Source organism: Stegostoma tigrinum, chromosome 12 (assembly GCF_030684315.1).
Source record: "Stegostoma tigrinum isolate sSteTig4 chromosome 12, sSteTig4.hap1, whole genome shotgun sequence".
Lineage (NCBI taxonomy): Eukaryota > Metazoa > Chordata > Chondrichthyes > Orectolobiformes > Stegostomatidae > Stegostoma > Stegostoma tigrinum.
In genome coordinates, this window is record NC_081365.1 from 23,501,909 (window position 1) to 23,524,156 (window position 22,248).

Genomic DNA, 22,248 nt, shown 5'->3' on the forward strand with positions numbered 1-22,248 from the left:
ACAGCTGAAGGGAAAACCCATGCATGGAGAATGTAGTACACTTGGTCTGTTAGATATTCTAACAGATCGCTAATATGAAAAGAACCTGACCAATGATAGCTCTCCAAATTTAGATTTTCTCCCCTCTTGGTGAGGAGACTACACATGATGGACAGAGAAATCTCAAAGATTTAAATCTACGTGGTCTAAAAAATTAGAAGTTTGAAACGCAGTGGAAATTCTACAGGTCATTCTTGCACACCCGTTTAATGGAAGTTGTTGATCAATTACATTGGATTGTGCACTGATAACTACTTACATTATTAAACATACTGTTTGAAAGCTTTCCTTTAGTTTTAATTTTTCTTCAAGCCACATAATGTGCAGTTTTGATAAGGAGGTTCCATGAAATGGAATTCTGCAAGTCCGATTCTACACTTAGTCCTCTGGCACCACCTGAATCCAGAGAAGATCATCGCCAGTGCTTCTACAAATTCACCTTGCACTTCCTTCAACATCCTTGAAATGCATCTCATTTGCTCCGAGATGAATGATCAACTTTAAAGCATAAACAAGCTATCCAAACCTTCTGCAGTGTCATTTTAAGGCCTTGTCACCCACTTTCTTTCTGTCACCATGCTTTGGGCAGTATGTGCATTGAAGGTAAAAGCAGGTACAGGGTATTCATTTAACACTCAATCATGCCTCTTGCCTTCACGGGTAAATCTCCTTTCTGGGTATCTTTCTTCTCCTTTGACACCCCCCCCCTTTTATTTATGTGCCTGAAGACGACATTGGTATTCCCCCTCATATTAACTGTCTGTCTTTTCTCATAACCCTCTGGCTCTTATTTGCTTTGTCATTTCCCTTTCGAACTCGATATTCAGTTTAATTCTCAGATATATTTACTACCAAATGCCAGTCACATGCACATTTTTTTCCTCTTTAACTTGTTCTCTCTTTTATCATCAAGTCAGCTCTGGATTTGTTTCCTACTTTTTCCCTTCTCCTTCCCCATCTTTTCTGAACACCTTGCAACCAGGAATACTGAACAACCTGAAGAAGGGTCTAGGCCAGAAACATCAGCTTTTGTGCTCCTGAGATGCTGCTGGGCCTGCTGTGTTCATCCAGCTTCACACTTTATTATCTTGGATTCTCCAGCATCTGAACAACCTGTCCTGTCATTTCTTGAGATAGGTCAATTATTGTCACATCATAATCCCATATGGCAATTTGAACCTGTAACCCTCCAACTTATTTACCGTATTTCATCTTCTCACATATATACAGCCTGATTTAGACTTTATTGCTTGCTGCCTGACTCTGAATTCACCCAATGATTTTATATTCTCCATGCTAGTGCTATTCATCTCACCAAGAGTACCATGATATCCCTCTCAAATGTTCGCTTTTAGTTTCCCACTTCTAGTCAGTTAGTTCTTTAAAAGACTCTTTACTCCTGTATTCAAATTCTCTAGTAACAAAAGCTTAATATATCTTTTGTCTTCCTAACTGCTTAATGTACCTGCATTTGTGATGAAATGTATCACACTCTCTATATTTATATATGTATCATTTTTATCAAAGGGATTTTAGAACAGTGGCAAATGGGGTTGTGGTTACTTCTTTGAAGAATTTTTAAAAGAAATATCTAGGTCAAACAGTCTTTCTGGAGCGGTGACCCAATCCAGTATCTGTCAGAGAGCATGGAACGCTCAGAGAGTTAATGGAGGATTGTTTTTAAATGTGCTGGTTTACGAATGTGGGTAAACACTTAGGGCCATGAGCTAGTCTTTTTTGGTTCAGGATATTCAAAGCTTGATTGTTTATTTGATAATCCAGAGATCAGAAACTATTGGACAATTTGGAGGACACTTGGCTGGCGTAAAATCGAGTATAGTTTCTCTCCAAACGAGGAGAATAGATCATTTTGGGGAAAGCACCTCTACCTCAGTAGCAAAATTTAGTTTTTGTAACATCCAAACCAGGAGTATCTGGTTAGAAATCTGCAGACTACCAGATATTGAGAAAATTTAAACTGTTATTTTGTGAGGACTCATGTAAAATGACTTCACATTTCACAGGTAAGAACTGACAAAGATCAGTTAAGCCAAACCTGGTAATTAGATATATAAAAGTAATTTCTATGAAATTGAAATCACTGTGAAGTGATGTCAGAGAATAGATGTCACTTTGTTTTGCTATACATTTTAAGTTTTTTTCCAACTATATTGGATCTCAACAGCTTTTCTTTTGTGCTTTCGCCTTTTTGTATTAAAAGTCTGTTCGAATGTTACAGAAACATTGCAGCCTTAGGTGACAATGTTTCTGTCAATGACCACATTAATTAAATTTTAAAAAAAATTAATCAATCAGGCTAGAATTCATTCTGGGATCTGACTTCTCCAGTAGTATTATCAGCTGGGATCATAACAATATCAATTTTCAGTGATAGTTATGAACTAGACCACTCAGCTCCTTTTGGACATCAACACTTCCCAATCTCTCACCATTTAAGAGAAACTTTGTTTCTGTTTTTCTTACCAAAGTTGATAATTCCACACCTTTTCATATTATGTTTCATCTGCCACATTCTTCCCTCCTCACTCAGCCAGTTTAAAATTCACTTGAAGCATCTTGGACATTCTTCTTACAATTAACATTTTCTTCTTGTTTTGTTCCGTCAGCTAATCTGGAAATATTACACATGGTCTGCACATCCAAAGCAACGAGACAATTATTTTTCCACAATCATACTTGCAATATGGCAGCTTGAGCAACTGTTTCCCTGAAATGTTGGAGATCAATGGAACTTTTAATCATAAAAGGACATAGTCGATATCTGCAGATCTAGCTTTGTTAATACGCTTTCCCCCGATTCTTCAGTACTGTTACTGTTGGAACTTTCTTCATTAGAAAACTGTCCAGAATCTGTACTGGTTTGACCACTGTCATCAATTATCTCATTTCCAGTATTTGGTGAAGTTAAAGAACTGGAGTATGTACTCAGGTTTTCCGTTTCAAAAATGACTTTGAGTTGATCACAGCACTCTTCAGCATCTTCCTCTGGTGTTAGTGCAAGGAAGGCATTCTGGGTAGGTTCACTGAAATACTGCAAACAGTAAACAAAAGGAAAGAGGGTGCTAAGTAGAACTGTAATCATTTGCAAATTATTTATGCAGAGCTGAACTGTATCGATTTATAAAAAAGGTTTCCAGGTGTTGTGTCTTTCCTAAACCCAAGAAATTAAAGTCCATTACCAGCAAGAAAATATATTTTACAGCATTGTCAGTGCTATGATGTGGGGAAATATTAATCTGCACTCAGGAAAGACCCATAAACAGCTCCATAAGACCAACAACTGGGAGATATACTGGCTAGAACTGCAGGATTTCACAGTGCTCTTACTTACAATCTTTTATTCCTAATGAAGGGCAAACGGATGTTTGAGTTTAATATTTTGGCTGAAAAATGCACCTGCAATAGTATAGTCATTCTTCAGTGATCCACCAAATGGTTTCTGTTTACTGACCAGATTAAATTGCTCAAGCCTTTGGAATGTGGCTCGACCCTACAACATTCAGATTTAGAAATAAAAATGCAACCACGAAATCAAAACCAACAGTTTATAGATAAGTAGATTCCCCTCAAAGTTGTGAAGTGCCTTCCTTCTTTCACCACTAATTAGATATGACTAAGTTGCAGATGAAGATCCTGGGGCAGCCACTGGCATACAAGGTCACTATTGATTCACAAATTTATCTCCAGAAACTCTATCCCAAACACCTGGAGAGATATCGACAAAATATATGGGAAATAGTTTTGAACGTAAACCTTGGAATTGACAATCTTCGTAGAGATCATTTTCCACTACTTAAGGAATATTTTTCATGGGAGTTTTCACCTTCAAAAGATAGCTGAAAACTGTCTACTAATTCCCTATAAACCTATAAATACTGAAAAGGCTTAATATCTTGATTGTAAAGTTGCCATATTTCATTTTAAGATAGGTATTGACACTCAAGTTAAGGCAAGAGCCTAGCTTTCAAGAAGTCCTCAAAACGCAAACATAATTATTAATCAAAATAAAATAATGTCATATGTCACCTTATAATCAATTTCTGAACAGCTTGCAGCATGATTCAAATGTCTGCCATCATCATTTTTTATTAAAAAAGTTTTGTTCTGAAAAAAATTTAACACTCAAATTTGCAAGAGAACACATACCTCTTGTAAATGCTCTGGCAAAATGTGTGGTGGAAAGAAGGCATATTTTATGCATCGGTACATGCAATATATACAGAATAAGCATCCTAATGTCACACCAAAAACAACCACCAGTGAGACGATAAAGGTTACACCTATCTGCCACAGTGGAATAGCACCTATACAAAAAATAAGAAACATGAACAATTCCGAATGGATGCTATTTCTTGTGAATAATTTCATAACATGTATTTAAAGAATACATAAAATGCAATTAAACATTCCAAGTCACATCACAGCAACATTATGAACTATGGTACGAGACCAATTAAGAAAACACTGGGCCAGGTGACTTAAAGCTTAGTCAAAGCGGTGGTATTAAAATACTGTCTTAAAAGACGAAATGAGGTAGAGGGGTGAAGAGAATATTCAATAACTCAGGGCCTAGATAATGGAAGGTGCAGTCATCAACTGTATTGCGATTAAAACTGGGGATGCTCATGAGGCCACAATTAAGGGAATGCAGATATCCTGAGCATTGTGGGAGCGGAAGAGATTGCAAAGACAGGGATTGACAAGGCCAAGGAGAGATTTCAAACAAGCAGAAGAACTTTAAAATCACAATGTTGCTTGACCAAGAGTCTACAGAATAAAATATTCAATTTAACACAGGACTCAGTTTATTCCATTTAATCTCTTCACAGAATTAGTTTAATACAGGATTAAGTAGAAGGCATCTGGCAAGTCTATTTAAATTAATTTCCTGCTTAGTGCCATATTTTGAAATTATGTCCTCTTGTCCTAAATTTATGGAAAGTACAATAAGGGAGATCAGCAATGGATTGACTTGCATGGACTGACGCACTAAAGTCTAGAGGTAACAAACATAAATGAGGATTTCAGCAACAGATGAGTTTAGACAGGGAGAAGTTGTGTGATGTCACAGGTGGATTGGCAGACTTACTGGTGGCATCAATATGAAGCAAAATAATTAAATCAAATCACTCACAAGCAACAAAACACCTTACTGCCACTGGATAGATAATGCATCATGCCAGGTTTTTCTCAGAATGGAAAGCATGCATGTGTAGGCAGCAGATAAACTAATAGAGGCGTGAACACTAACATGGTAATCTGCCAACAGGTTGGGTAAATAAGGGGCTGAAACATAATCACCTTTTTCCCCTATCACATTAGACTCTCTCTACACCTTCAGCTGACAGTGTGACTGAGATTGAGTGAACTAAGAGTGCCAATCCTTTGGAACTGAAATGCTTGCGATGCCAGACCATCTTTTGTCAGCGCCCCCAGCAAAACTGCCCTTCGACTGAGACAATATAGTTCAGTCAGAAAGACTGCTCCACTCATTGTTTTCAAGATTCCACCCCAAACAGGAGCAGAGACAAGACAAAGTATTAAATTACTGCGCAAGTTCAACAATGGCCTGCTCAATCACCTGGCCAGGGAAAAGCACGCGCTGTGGAAGCAAGGGAAGTTAAAGAATAAATTATAGCTGTGGATAGTAGGTGTTGGTAATTGGAGGTAGGGGGGTGTGATTTTTGGTTTTGCAATACAACCAATCACTGATATTTTTAAGGAGATAACTGAAAGCATACCTTTAATCATTTTGCAAACAACCTCACTAAGCTGTCCTTCCACTCTAAACGTAGAGCTGAAAACCTGAACATGCAGACAGTATGTAGTCCAAGGTTCAAGTTCCAGTGACACGAGTTTACTTGAGCTGTTTTTCACCTGTAATTTAAATAATTAAGTTAATACAGAATTATAAACCAAATTAACATTTTGTTCAATTTGATACATTTTACCGCACCAAAGGATTTACTTAACACAGTATACAGATTGAAAGCATTTGATTCTACAAAGTCTATTGTATTCTAACTAGTTAGCATTTTTCTATAGATTCGCCAATTTTAGGTACATTTAAGTCGTCATTGGACAAGCATATGGACGTACATGGAATAGTGCAGGTTAGATGGGCTTGAGATCGGTATGACAGGTCGGCACAACATCGAGGGCTGAAGGGCCTGTACTGTGCTGTAATGTTCCATGTTCTATAGATAACATCAGGTATGTATTGAAAGTGAAGGATTAACAGTGAAACCATATTTCCATGGTAGACTATGGCCAGCAAACATAAAATTGTAATTGTAATCCAGTGTATCCATGATTCAGAAAGAAACTGACATTATCAAATTTAATTCATGTAGGAAAAAAAAAGGGTATTTTGAAGAGCAATCACAAAATTAACTCTGATATCCTGATTGCTGAAAGTTTTCAAGTTAAATGAATTTGCAACAGTTCAACCAAGTGCTTGGCAATTTTTTCAGTGATTAAAACAGAGGTGTAATGCAGACAATGAGTAAAACTGCCTGGAAATATGCCAAAACAAAACCGAAGAAATGACTATCTAGAAAGTGGATGCTGACATTTTCTTAACCACAGGGATGAAGGTTGGTTATCTGATAGCATAACACTGCTCAGTCTGATCCTGTTGTCAGCACAGTAGAGCTGAACGTGAGCAATCTTGGTGGAAATTAAGTGCAGCCAAGTTCAAGTGCACTTGAAGCTCATACGTTCCATGAAAAAGCCACAGATTTCTCACAATTTAAGGACATTTCAAAGTGATTTAAAACAAACTAAATACTCTTCTTAAACTGTAGTCACTTGTACAACACAAGAACAGTGACCACAACTTCAAAATGAATATGGCAAATCTTAAAGGCAATGGATACATAAGAAATAAATGGGGGCGGGGAGCATCAAAGCCTCTTTAAAAGTTACCATAAGCAATGCAAGTTGTAAAGAGGGAAAGCAATGGTTTAGTTTCTATTCCTTGAAACAGTCTACAGTAGCAGAAGTATTATAATTAAACTATAAAAGGCTTCGTCAATACTTGCACATGGGACCACAGTGTCCAATTTTGATTCTTATACAGTGAAGGATATTGATTCTGGGCAGGTGATACAGGAGGGATACCAGAATGATCTAAACTTTGAAGTACTTGGATAGGTTCAAAAGTTCAAAGAGTTGAGGTTACTCACTTTCAAGAGCATTTGATTAAATTTTAAAAAACGACATAATTGAATACTTTCAGCTTTGACAATGCACAGAGGCTATTAGCCTGAAACTGACTGAAAATCAATGCATTTACAAGCTGTTAAAAATCTGTCCCATTTAACTCTCACCACGGCTTTACGCCTGCTGAGTTTCCAGCACTTGCTGTTCTTCCTTAAAATTAAAAATCCAAATACTTTTCTGATACATTAATTCACTGAGCTACAAAGTTGGAATGCTTATATAAATAATGATAGATAAGGTGAAGGAGTGATTTGAAAACAAAAAGACAGAATTGTAACAGAAGTGTTGCTAGACAAGGATTCAACAGTTCTATGAGTAAAATGGATAATTGAGTGCAAGTTGGTGCAAAAGTTAGTTTAAGATTATATAAGATGAAAGATGATAGGCGATTGGGGAAACATTGGAACAGTGATGACTAGTGATCACAAAAACACAGATGATGGTTTCTGCTATAGATTACCCATGTCCATCCTGCCGCAGTTAATGTTATACTTTTATCATTAACGGCATTTGTAACAGGGTGTACATGAAATTAGAAGCTCACAGTAGTCATGTGGGACACCATGTTTGTGAACTGTTTAGTTTACCCTCAGACAGCGGCCAAAGAGAATTATTCTTCCGTATGTTGTTAGTTGTGATTGAAGTAAGTTATGGGCAATCACAACTCCTAGAGCTGTCTGGAAAATTTCTTGTTGACTTTGAAACAGCTTTCTTTTAAATCGGCTGCTCAAGAAACAGCATTGCAAGTATTTAGAAAGTTGCTTTGTTAACTGGATGGCCCAGCTGCCTTGTTCCTGCTAAAATACAATTCCTAATGGAGTCCAATATTCTACTTTTTAGCACCATCAACTTCATTCAGTTCCATTACAATTCCATTGTAATTGGCAGTCATGCGATCAATTGTCAATACGCAAAAAATTGAATTTCTTCCTTAAACCTCTGCCATTATTTCTACTTTTTAGGATGCTCATTAAAAGCTCTCCTCTCTGATGGGACATTTTTTAAAAATAAAAATTGATTCAGTGCATAACCTGTTTATTCAGTGAAATGTCAAACTCATGAGAAGAGCCTTGAGACTTCCTATTATAAAAGGTACTATACAACATTTGTGAACTGTTGTTGCTCTGCCTTGGCCAGCTTTTCCCAAAGCAAACAACTTGAACAAAGATACCTCTACATTTCAAATACAGCCAAGTATGCATTTACGTATTTTTAATATAAAGCAATTTTATGTGTGGTCCATAGCTTCACTAATGGATGTGAGAGAACGGTTCACGTTTCTAACATAGGCTAACATGTTATAATGCATTATAAACATGCGCTTCACAGAACATACATGTATTGTTTCATTTAAATATTTTTTCCAGAAAGTTATCCTGTATTTAATATCTTTGTAAGTTTTCTGTATGGATGTGCTATTTTCTGTTTGTGGGTCCAAGATGTAGACATTGAGAGCATTTTCGTTTGTGTCCACTTGTATTGATGGAGGACCAATTTCATCTGTAATTTAAAGAAAAGTTTCAAATCAATGATTAAATGCAGAATTACTATTGATATTGACTTACACAGGTAATTTTAAAAAAAACTTCTACTTCATGAACAATTTAACTGTTCTATAATGCTGAATGTCATTACAAAGCTTTCACAAGTCTAGTATATATATTTTATCCTGGCCAATTGTCTATTTTAGTCAGAAGTTCAAAATTCTAGATCTATACACAGTCAGAATTACTTTGATGAAAGTTTATTGACCTATTCTATACTCTGCTAATGACCTATTAAGGATTTTCATAATTTTCTGTTCTGAATTCCCAGTAATCAGGATGGGGACGTACACTTGGATGTCGACAATATAATTGTGAAAATTAGATAGTTTATAGATAATATCGCTGGAAGAGCAGCATATAGGTGAAAAATAAAAGGAGACATCAAGGATAGAAATAGTTACCGATAGCTTCTGGCAGTGATAGCTAACAGAATCAGGAACTGTAATCCCACATGGAAGAGAATCATTGGAGGATGGTGCAGTCAACTGTGTCAAAAGCTAGACAAGTTGAAAGGACAAGGATACAGAGTTTATCTTTGTTACACTCACTTAGGATGCCATTTGACTTTAGGAACTCCAGTGGAGTAAATACTGGATTGGAAAGATTCAAACACTTTTCAGTGAAAGGCAGGTTCGGATGTATAAAGAGACAGGATGTTGAAAGATTTGCTGGGAAAACAAGGTTGGAAGTGAGGTTGAGTATTCAAAGGACAATGGAATCAAGGGTTGGTTTGTTGAGAAGAGGCTAATGGAGGATTTATAGATGTTACATACATACCTGATATTATTAATGGTTCTCTGTCTTCAGCTAACATGAGGAACATGAGGAGAAGTCAGGAATCTATAAAGATTTATGTGATATAGCCAAACCTGGCAGTGAAAATCAAACCAGTTGTCGTCCTAACCATTTAAATCTATGTCTTTTCAACTTATGGGATTAGTGATAAGAGCTAAATTGGAACAACAGCCAAGTTGAGTGAGATTAATGGTTATTATAGGGGCAACGGCAAGGGTGGAAATGAAGAAGTGGTTAAGATGATCAGTAACTGAGAACTGTTGAAATGAACAATCAGTCAAGGGCTGTTCAGGCTAATGTATCTTGACCATGCTCTTCCATCTTTTCAGTAATCTATTATCATAGAATCATACCACATGGAAGAGACCCTTTGGCCCATCAAGTCTGCACTGAGGTAGAAACTACTCTAAATCTGCACTAGTCCCACTTTCTAGCTTTTGGCCCATAACCTTGAAGGTTACAACATTTCATAATCTAAATATTTTTCCCGCCTCAACTACCCTCCCAGGCACTGCATCCAGGTCCCTATCAGCTGTTGGGTGAAAAACTGTTCCCTCAAATCCCCACTTTCAACTTAAAATTATGCTCCTTCAACTCAGGAGTCATCAAGTACTTAAGAAAACACTGAACAGATTGGGATTTATGGCTGGTGTAGATAAATTGGATGGAGGGTCTGTTTCTGTCCTGTATGACTCTAATAAACAAGAGTTTACATTTGATCAACTTTTAGCTTAGGTCCTCATGGAGGGGGTCAGTGATTAAATTCAGTCACCATGAAGTCAATTCCTCGCGAGTCAGCAAGGAACCTCTGATGTAGCACATAATTCTCCAGCTAGTCTCTTGGCTTCAGGATTTCAAGTGTAAAATAAAGAAAGAATGCAAGCCATTTCCTGTTACGCATGGGCCGAAAGTACTCCTAATTTGGCATCAGACAAGTCACAACAGAGAGGGCAATTGGGAAAAATATGCTGTTGCAGTATTTTTAAAGGTTGACGTAGATGGAGGAAACATCTTGTTTTCACCTAAATCATAATTTATTTAAACTAATGGCCTCCTGGTTAAAACAGCACATTACAAAAATGAATTCAGTCAAAAAAAAACAGCATGGCATAGCAATCTATCACGTGCCAACAAACTGTGAATTGGATAATTTGCTTACATGGTCAGCTTGAGAATATACAAATGGAACCCACTAAGACACTGTACCTAGGCTGTCATGCTGCAAAGTATTATGTTACATTTTTTTTCTAAGTCTTTGTGGAAGTATCACAAATGACACTGTTACTGTACAGGCAATTAAAAAATTGGCTTATACTGATTATGTACTTGATGCAGGATCCTTAAAGCTAGCGGAAAGGTTTTCAGTCCACCAGAATTATCTAGGATTGAATTCACATGCTAAAGGTGGAAAGCTCCCGTGAGCGAAATACTGTTCGATTTTAATCTCCAAGATGTTTCTTACTGTGTTTATAGGGTGCAAAGCACACCGATTCCAACCAAGCTGACGTTTGATTCCCCTGCTGAGCACGTAGACGGAATGTATAGCTTCCAAAAAAATTGATGTTTGTTGAAGTTAAATCACACATTGTTCGGTTGATGTTTTTACAACCCTTCACATCTCTCCAGTTTCCAACATTACTAAGAAGAAACAATTAACAACAATCAGAAAATTGCGACAAGTATGAGGTATAAAAATACATTTCAGGGCTGTGCTTTTAAACAAATGATAAAATAACGGGGTCATGAACCTGTTCTGAAGGCTGCCTAACAACAAGCCTGGGTTGTACAGCTGTTAAAGATTACAAGGAGACCTGGTTGCTTCACTGAAAGAAGGTGCAAGGTGTTCATACTTAGAGACAGTAATAATAGCATCTGGGCTTACACACTTTCCAGTCCTAGGAAAGTTGAGTGTGTTAAGGTAAACAATTATACTATAAAATGCATTTACTTATTAGATAAAATACAGTTGGGATCTAATCAATACAAGGGTAGAAGACACATTGATATGGAGGTGGAAAGGATTTCTAAGATATCCTGGCAAACACTCAGACATGGGATTGGGAGGGAGCACAAAGCTAGAGGTTGAAAGACTCTACTTCATAAAGGAGAATGCAGTTGGTAGTTTATGCTCGACTGAAACAACCAAATTAATGGGGGTTTGAAACTAGACTGGAAGATATGCTTACTTTCTGCTGGAGAGAAAATCTCCAGAAGAAACCTGACCATGAAAAACTGACTTGGGATTAAAACTGAGATAACAGGGTGCAGAGCTGGATGAACACAGCAGGCCAAGCAGCATCAGAGGAGCAGGAAGGCTGACATTTCGGGCCGAGACCCTTCTTGGATTAATATTACCAGGTTGGCAAATGAAAAGTACGCGAGTAAACCTTAGGAGTTAAGGAAGACCTTGGATTCGTTCTGGAAAAAGTTTCCTTCAGGGACAGATTGAAGAATAACTGTGGACAGAGAGATTTTTGTTGAATTATAAGTAAAGGAAAACGTTTTGTTTTGTAGCTTAAAGCATAAATTGCCCCCTAAAATGGTGTAATCAATGTTGTTCAATGCAGTAAATAATGTAAGACTTGAAATCTTGTGTGATCTTTTAGATTAGTCAAATAACTCAAATTTCTTTCTGGAATTCTACCGTTGTAACAAAATGATAAAAGTTGATTACATTTAATACAAACACTGGTTTTCATTTCAAACAAGTGAATTAACATAATAAAGGCAAATGTAGCTTAAATCAATGATGTGCAAAATAGCCATGCCAACCAACAAGCCGATTCACGCATTACTCATGGTAAATAGTACAGATGCTGGTCAGAAGCACAGCCAGAATATGCCACCCCAGAAAATTAGGATCATTTTGACTACAATGGGAGAGTAAAACAGGAATTATGGTTACAAATACAGAAAAGGACAGGGCATAGAGAAAGCATTAATGCAAATTAGTTTTTGAAATTGCAATGTAATTATGATACCCACATTAGCATGAAAGGTGAGTTCTACCATGATGATTTTTAGTATGTTCACACCTTTTCACACATACTTACGTATTTACGTTCATCGTGTGGTTTACTTGTGCTTCACAAATTCTAGTAAGACCAGAGGATACAAATTTAAATAAATTGTAAGCATTTTTTTAAAGTGAAGCTTTTACAGTAATGAATAGAAAAGATAGGGAGGTTCACTAATAAAAAAAGGTATCAGTGAAATTAACACACATCTAGATATTAGCTTGACAGCTTTTAGCAAAAAAAAAGCAGAATCCAGATTTTTTTTTTAAAAAAGAATTTCTTTCTTGGAATGTGGGGATTGCTGGCATGGCTATATTTGTTGGCCACACTAATCATCCTGAAGAAAGTGATGATGAGCTGGTTTTCTAACCCCAACAGTACCTCTAAGTGTTCCATTTTGATTTTTCTAAAACTATTTTGTACAACTGAGTGACATGCTAGGCCAGTTAAGAGTCAACTAAATTGCTGTAAGTCTAGAATCATATGTAGACGAGACAAGGTAAGGACAGGTAGATTTCTATAACAACTCATGACAGTTTCATGATCACTGTAACTACGACCTGCTTTCAATTCTGCATTTTTAATAATAAGAGTTTATTAAATTCCATGAGCTGCTGTAGTGGGATTTCAACCTATGCCCATAAAAGGTTGACCCAAGTCTCTGAACTACTAGGCCAATTACATTACGACTAAAATAAAACTAAGAACGGTAGATGGTGGAAATCTGAAACAGAAACAAATTGCTGGAGAAACTCAGCAAGTCTGACAGCAGAGTTATTGTTTCAGATCCAGTGATTCTTCATCAGGTCCTTCTGAAGAAGGGTCACTGGACCAAGTGTTGACCACAGATGCTGCTAAATCTGCAGCAATTACTGCTTTTGGCATATAACCACTATATTACTGATTCTCCCTGTGGAGTTATAAAGTGCAAAACAGTCAAAGAAGTGAATGATCTCTCACAGTAATTTCACCCTCCAACGCAAGAAGAGTACTTAGTGATGAGTAACAGGGGATGATGTTGAACACCACATTTGTGCTATATCAGTATTGCAGAATTTCACATACACATCAGCTGCAACCCCTATAATCACTGGATGTGAAAGATATCAACAGTTTTAACTGAGTTAGAAAGAGATAACATTTTCTTCAACATAGATCAGAATGCACTCTGTTTTTCTTGTTACCAGATTCAAATAGGTGTCAGTCTTTGGTCAACTAGTATTTCCATTCTAGTTTTACCAATTTGCAGCAAAGTAAACACAGGTCTAGTGCTGAATATTAAGATAAATACTAATGAAGATGTAACAGCTGAAAACAATAGCAATAATTTCAACAGGAAAGTGACTTGGTGCGAAAATTTGGTTGTGTGCTTCCATGGGCTTTGTAGTGATTTCCTGAAACTGCTTTCACAGGGCTAACCTAAACGTACCCTTGCAAAGCAGGTCTATCAATCCTTAGCATCGTCAAAGAACTGAAATAGTTTGCAGCACGGATATTACAACACCACAAATGACAGAGATTATCATGCATTATAATGGACAGAATTGACGTCATTTAGATATTAAGATACTACCTTGAGATAAAAACAATTTTAATTAAATCAAATCACATATAATGCTTTCATTTACCCACTCAGTTAAAACACTAAATCTTTATAATCTCAAAGTTTGACTGCTCTAATCACTTTCTTCCTGGCCTCTTATTTTGATCAAACTCCACTGGCCACCTTGTCCCAGTAAATCTCTCAAGATTTCCTCTTATTATTTTCCAGTAATCTCATTGCTAGGGGAGAATGACAATGTTGAAGTAATGTCACTGCAGTAATAACCCAGAGGTTCAGGCTAATTGTCTGGATACATGGGTTCAAATTCCACATGACAGCTGGTGGAACTTAGATTCAATTAATAAAGCCCGAAACTGCAAGCTAGTTGTGAATAATCTCCATTAGGGGGAGGAAATCTTTGCCTTTATGGGGTCCAGCCTACATGTGACTCCAAACTCAATGTAATGTGGTTGACTTGTAACTGTCTTCTAAAATAGCTTGCTAAAACCACTTAGTTGGAATAGATAGGGAGTTTTTTGTATGGAACAGGTAAGAAATGTTGGTCTTGCCAATGATGCACATATTCTGCAGAGAAATGAAACTGAATAATTAGGCCAGTGACAATGGGAACTGCAGACGCTGGAGAATCCAAGATAACAAAGTGTGGGGCTGGATGAACACAGCAGGCCAAGCAGCGTCTCAGGAGCACAAAAGCTGACGTTTCGGGCCTAGACCCTCCATCAGAGAGGAGCCTGATGAAGGGTCTAGGCCCAAAACGTCAGCCTTTGTGCTCCTGAGATGCTGCTTGGCCTGCTGTGGTCATCCAGCTCCACACTTTGTTATCTTGAATAATTAGGCCATATGTGTTCATGACGCACACTTCTCCGAAACAAAATTACTTCACATTTCTTGCTGACACAGGACCTCCATTAATTCAGTGACACCTGAAGCCCCCTTTTCAAATTTTCTCTGGAAAACCCATCTTTAGTATCCTATTGGTTCCTAGTCAGCTTTGCTTCCCTCTCCTCGGCTCCATGTTTCCACCTTTGCTTCTGCTGTGTGAAATGCGACAAGATCATTTTTTGTATCTGAGAACTGAGAAATGTGAGATTATTTTAGAAAGCTTAAATAGAAGAATTATTGGCTTACCTTTTGCACTGTACAGTATAGTTCACTGTGTAATTATCGCGTTGCACATCATCCCATTTAAGCACATACTTTAGATTATAAGCATGAATCTGTAAATTTGTAGGCATCTGTATTTCTCCAAACACTGCCAGAAACAAATACAAAGCAATGAATGTCATACATACTTCATAGTAAAAGCAAAACAAACTTCAATTGTTTTAACCTTTCCTGGACAGGTTGAGACATTTATCATAGAATTTACAGTACAGAAGGAGGTTATTTCGACCAATCATGTCTGGACCGGCTCCCGAAACAGCTACCTGGCCACATATTCTCCAGAGGTAACTCTGTAGCCTTCTAAATTCATCACTTTCAAATACATATTCGGCTCACTTTTGAAATTTCATATGGAATCTGTCTCCACCATTCTCCCAGGCAGCAGATTACAAATCCTAACAACTCTCGGAGTAAAAAAGCTTTTCCTCATCTCATTCCTAGCTCTTTTGTTGACAGTCACAAAATTGTAAACACTAGTTAGTGAAATACCAACTAGTGGAAACAAAATATCCTTCTTTACCTGGTCAAAATTGTCATAGTTTTGAATCCCTCAGTAAAATCACCTCTTAATCATCTCTGCCCCAAGAAGAATAATTTCTCTAATCTTTCCTTGTATATAAAATCCCTCATTCCTTGGATCGTTCTAGTAAATCTCTTTTACACTCTCTCCAGGGCTTTAACATCCTTCCTTAAATAAGGTGGCCACAACTGAACACAACACTCCAAATGTAGCCTGGCCAATGATTTGTAAAGGTGTAGCATAACTTCCTTGCTTTTACAAATTATACCACTATTTATAAGCCTGTTTTAACTTCACCTTCAGAGAATTATGCACATGAATCCGAGGCTACCTCTGCTCCTGTACTACCCTCGAAGTTACACCACTGAATCTGTATTGCTTCTCCTATCAAAATGCATTACCTCACATTTCCCCACTTTGAAATTCATCTGCCAGGGGTCTGTCCATTTGGCCAATTTGTCAAATGTCCCTTCGAAGTTATCTAAGATTACAAAGAGATCTTGATCAATTGGGTCAATGGGCTGACAAGTGGCAGGTGAAGTTCTATTTGGATAAACGTGAGGTATTGCATTTTGGTAAAACAAACAAGGGCAGGACTTAGACAATTAATCGTTGGGCCTGGAGTACTGTTGTTAGAACAGAGAGACTGAAGGGTTCAGGCACATAATTCTTTGAAAGTTGTGTCACAGGTAGACAGGGTAGTTAAAATGGCATTTAGCATGTTTGCCTTTGTTGCTCAGACCTTTGATTATAGGAGTTGGGATGTTGTGCTAGCATTGTCTAGGACTTTGGAGAGGCCTCTTCTGGAGTACTGTGTGCAGTTTTGGTCACCATGTTATAGGAGGAACATTATTAAAGTGGAGAGGATCCAGAAAAGATTTACCAGGATGTTGCGAGGAATGGAGGGTTTGAGATATAAAAACAGACTAGGATGGCTGGGACATATTTCCACTGTAGCAAAGGAGATTCAGATGACTCTTACTAAGGTTTACAAAATCATGAGAGGCACAGATTATGACAAGGGTCTTTTCCTTGGAGTGGCTGAGTTCAAAAGTAGGGGGCATATTTTTAAGGTGAGAGGAGAAAGATTTAAAAAGCATGAGGGGCAACCTTCTTTTTACACGAAGTGTGTTTCATGCGTGCAATGAACTATTAGAGGAGGCGGTGGATGCAGATACACTGGTAACATTTAAAAGACATTTAGAGAAATTCATGAATAGGAAATGTTTGGTGGTTATGGGCCAAGTGCAGACAGGTAGAACTAGTTTAGTTTGGGAACATGGTGGGTATGAACTGGTTGGACTGAAGGATGTTTACGTGCTGTATGATTCTATGACACTATAAGTTGCTCAGTGTCATCTTCACAATTCACTATTCCCCACTAGCTTCATATCATCTGCAAATTTTGCCCTCTACATCCATCTCCATTTATATAAACTGTTTATACAGTTAAAAACAAACCAAGGTCCTAGCACGGACCCTGCACTACTTCCAACTCATCTCCAATCTCAAAAATGCCTATCTATACCTATCCTCTGTTTCCTATTTTTGAGTCCACTTTTAATCCATGCTATCAAAGACCCATCAATTCCAAGCATTTATAGTTTGCTAGCCAACCTGCCACGTGGCACCATGTCAAATGCTTTCTGAAAGTCCAAATATACAACATGCACTGCAATAGCCTCTTTCACTGCCTGTGTCACTTCTTCAAATAACTCAATCAAATTAGTCAGTTATGACCTGCCTTGACTGTCAAGCATTAACCTGTTTTATTAACGTGATTTTCAGGTAAAAATATTCCTTTCCTCCTTTTCTAAAGGAAAGGATCAAACTGGTGGAACTAATAGTCATATTAATTACTGAAAAAGGAACAGGAGAAAGCTGTGCAGTTCCTTCAGTCAGTTTCACCATTTGATAGGATTAGGCTGATCTGACATTCCCCACAGCCATTTTCCTGTCTTTTTCTTGTAACCCTCGACGCTCCTACTGATCAAGAATCTACCTTAGCTCTCTGTGGCAAAGAGTTCCATAGGCTCGTAATCCTCTGAGAAGAATTTCTACCTCATCTCACTCACTCAATTAAGAGCTGCCAATTTAAGACGATGCCCTCCAGTCCTAAAGTGTCCCATGGCAGGAAACATTCTCTTGGCATTTACCCGGTTGAGCCCTTTGAGAATCCTATAGGTTACAATGAGATCATAATTCATTCTTCTAAATTCTTGCCTATAGAGACCCAACCTGTTAGCCTCTGCTCATAAGACAATCTCTCCACGAGGGATCATCCCTTTCTGAACGGCTTCCCATAATATACTTTCTTAAATAAGAAGACCAAAACTTTTCACAGTTCTCTGGATGTGGTCTCACCATGTACTTCACAGTAAGACTTCCTTACTCATACACATACTCTGACCCCACTGAAGAAAGGACTATCACCCCCCCATTAGCCTTCCTGATTACCCACAGCACCTGTATGCTGGTTTCTATCTTTCAAGTATCCCCTTGTCCCTTTGCATTTCAGTTTTCTGTATTTAAACTATTTATATAAAGTAGTATTCACCCTGGCGTTCCAGTTCCCGAGTTTCCAGCCATTATTTAAATTCAGTATTGGTATGTGGGCAATGCCCACACAAACAGTCTCAAGTGTTTGTCACAGTTTAGTTTGGGCATATACATTGGGCAACACTACATTGGACAAACTGGCAGGAAGCTAGCCACCAGGATACATGAACATCAACTAGCCACAAAACGACATGACCCACTATCACTCGTATCCTTACATACAGATAAGGAAGGACACCACTTTGATTGGGACAACACATCCATCCTAGAACAAGCCAAACAGAGACATGCACGAGAATTCCTAGAAGCATGGCATTCCAACAGGAATTCCATCAACAAACACATTGACTTGGAGCCAATCGACCATCCCCTGAGAAAAAGAACAGGAAATGACATCACCAACCCAAGGAAACCTAACCAGATAAATAGAAAGCGGGACATAACACCAGCGCTTCGTCGGAGGCTCACTGATGATGTTACCTAGAATGGTGACGAAACATCTGAAAACTAACCTTCCAGCTCAGCGAGCAAACTCACATCCAGAACCTCAACCTGAGCTACAAATCTTCTCAAAACTCGCTTGCAGTTGTACTGCACTTCGCAAAAATATTCTTCTTTCCTCCAGGCAATTATTTCAGCGGTATCAGTGAGTCCACCATCCACTCTTGCTCTCTGCTAAGTTTCCGGTAATATTCTCTTATTAAGAATAGAAACAGTATTTATAATCTCAACTGCTAATGCATCACTTCAATTATCTCTTCGTAACTTTTATTGTTCAATATTAAATCGCTCACATTGAGAAGTATATCATTAATTTTGCCCTTGCCTTTGCAACTGCAATTCAGCCATTTTAAGTAACAGTTCCTACCGCCCATTATCAAATAATGTTTGGTCCTGATTTTTTTTGTTGTTTTAATCCCCCAAAAGCTAGCATTTTACAAATCATTGAGTTGACTTTTACAGGATCAACTTTTACACAAGTAAATAGTTTTATTATTACTGCTACCACAAAACTTTGGACCATGTGCCTGAATTTTGACTTGATGTACACTCCAAGCATGAAATAACAGACAAAATATTACATTGCTAAGTGCCTGATGTTGTATTACTGAATTTTCACAAAGCACTCATTAGAACAAAATTACAGTAAGTGAACACTCTGAACACCCTGCTCAATACTAAATAGATAACCTCCAGCACCTACAACATGGAAGAACTGACCAAGTTAATTACTCGAGTAAAGAATGAAAAGAAAGGCATCATGCTTCCTGAAACCTACAGTAGACATATCATCACCGGCTGGGACAAAGGATAACTGGGAATGGGACTGAAATTAGCGTACAAACAGGCTATATACATTAGTCTTTACATGGACGAAAGCCTAGTTCTTTGGGCACGGAAGTGAAAACAAGTACTGTAGGACATCAGTAATGAAAGTAAACTTTGAATGATTTACAAAAGAGAAAAGATTAGTAGACAGTGTAATGAGATGTTCCTTGCAAGACTTCTCTATGCAAATATTTTTATGGGGAAAGCACACAATTGAAGCAGACAGTGGAGGTGAGGTGCTTGCAATTTCATTACTAAGAGAAATATAGTTTCGTTTTTACAAAGTGCTCCTTCAAAAAGAATTTAACTCAGAACTCCCACCTCTGAATGTCAGAAAACAAGATAAAGTGTCAAACTCAGCATTTCAAGCAGGCTGAATAAATACTTATGATTCTTGACTGGTACCATACAGAACAAATTTCAACTAGAACTCTCAGTGACCTTTAATGAATGACAGTAGTAATTAAAGCTGTTTTGATTCCACAAACCACAGAAGTGAAGATATCAGCTATATATCATCAGTAGAAGCTCTATTATCAGCATCTCTTTACAGTAGATATTATTTTTAACAAAACATATCACTTATTAAACGGTATGTAGTATGGGAAATAGGAATTTTGTTACATAGGAGTCAAAGTTAGGCTCACTACACTACTACAGTTCACTGATAGTTCAGTTATCATAACTGAATAAATCACCTGATTGCAGAAATCAAAGCACACTGAAAATCTGTTTTTATATGTAATGTTGGAAAAGCATCTGAAAAATTCATATACTCTCAACCAAAATTGCAAGATCAATATGGATCAAGGGTTACATAGAAAATCTCTATTTTTCAGATCAACATATTGTACATGCCCAGTATTTTCTCTTTTCACTTCAATTTACTGATGAACAACATCTCTACCTGTTTCTCTGCAGTGGTGACAGGCAGACCTGCTTACTCTAAGGCCACAAACCAGAAGATATAGGAGCCAAATCATGCCATTCGGCTCACTGAGTCTGCTCCACCATGATCATGGCTGATGTTATTCTCAACTTCATGTCCTGACTTCTCCTGATAATCCTTGATCCCCTTTCAAATCATAAACCTGTCTTTAATACACTAAGTGACTTGGCCTCCACACCCTTCTACGGCAATGAGTTCTGCAGATTAGCCACCCTCTGGTGGAAGAAATTCCCTCTCGTCTTATTTCCACCAAGTCATCCATTCATTCTGAGCTATGCCCTCAAGGGTCCTTGTGTCTCTTACTTATGGAAGCATCTTCTCTGTGCCTAGTCTATTTAGGCCTTTCAGTATTCTGTAAGTTTTAATGAAATCCCGCTCATCCTTCTAAATTCCATTGAGTACAGATCTAGAGTCCACACCTGCTACTCATTTGACAAGCCCTTCATTTCCGGGTTCATTCTTGTAGACGCTTCTGGAACCCCTCCAGTGCCAGCACATCCTTACTTAGGTGTGGGGACCAAATCTGCTCACAATATTGCAAATTTGGTGCAACCATTGCCTTATAAATCCTTAGTAGTATATCTCTGCTCTTGTATTCTAGCCTTCTTGAAATGAATACTAGCATTGCATTTGCATTGCTAACTGTCAAATGAACCTCTATGTTAACCTGAAAAGAATCACAAACTAGGACTCCAAAGTCTCTTTACACTTCAGATTTATTGAGTCACACAGCACGGAAACTCAACTGTGTCGATTAAAGATCCCAATCTGACCTAATTCCAGTTTCCAGCAGTTGGCCCCTATACCCTCTAAACTCTTCCCATTGATAAGGGTCTAGGCCCGAAACGTTAGCCTTCCTGCTCCTCTGATGCTGCTTGGGCTACTGTGTTCATCCAACTCTACACCTTGTTATCTCTATATACCCATCCAGATGCCTTTTAAATGTTGTAATTGCACCTGCCTTCACTACTTCCTCAGACAGCTCGTTCCACATACGTACCACTCTCCGTGTGAAAAAGTTGCCAGTCAGGTCCTTTTCAAATCTTTCCCCTCTCAACTTAAATCTATGCCCCTGAGTTTTGGGTTCTCCTACCCTTGGGGAAAGATGTTGGCAATTCAATCTATCCATGCCCCTCATGATTTTATAAACACATATGAGGCCACCCCTCGGTGTGACACTCTAGGGGAAAAAAAGCCCCATCCTATTCAGGCTCTCCTTATAACTCAAAACCTCCGGGTTTGGCAACATCCTTGTAAATCTTTACTGCACCCTTTCAAGTTTCACAACATCCTTCCTACAGAAGGGCAACCTGAATTACATGCAGTATTTTAAAAGTGGCTTCATCAATGTCCTGTACAGCTACAACATGATGTCCCAACTCTTATATGTTATGAGTAATGAAGGTAAAAGTACCAAACAGCTTCTTCACCATCATGTCCACAAAACTCCACTTTCAAGGAACTACGCTTGTGCACCCCGACATCTCTTTGTTCAATAACATTCCTCAGGGCCCTAACAT

General features: G+C 38.0%; 1 protein-coding gene across 1 annotated transcript in view; it reads right to left on the reverse strand.

Moving 5' to 3' along the window:
- Positions 1–230: 230 nt before the first annotated feature.
- Positions 231–22,248, reverse strand: part of LOC125457024 (uncharacterized) — a 61,504-nt gene continuing 39,486 nt past the window's right edge. Inside the window, 7 exon segments of the mRNA XM_059649994.1 lie at positions 231–3,091; positions 4,207–4,364; positions 5,802–5,937; positions 8,621–8,784; positions 11,089–11,264; positions 12,680–12,721; positions 15,336–15,459. Coding sequence (XP_059505977.1) covers positions 2,795–3,091; positions 4,207–4,364; positions 5,802–5,937; positions 8,621–8,784; positions 11,089–11,264; positions 12,680–12,721; positions 15,336–15,459 — 1,097 coding nt within the window. The 3' untranslated portion in view covers positions 231–2,794.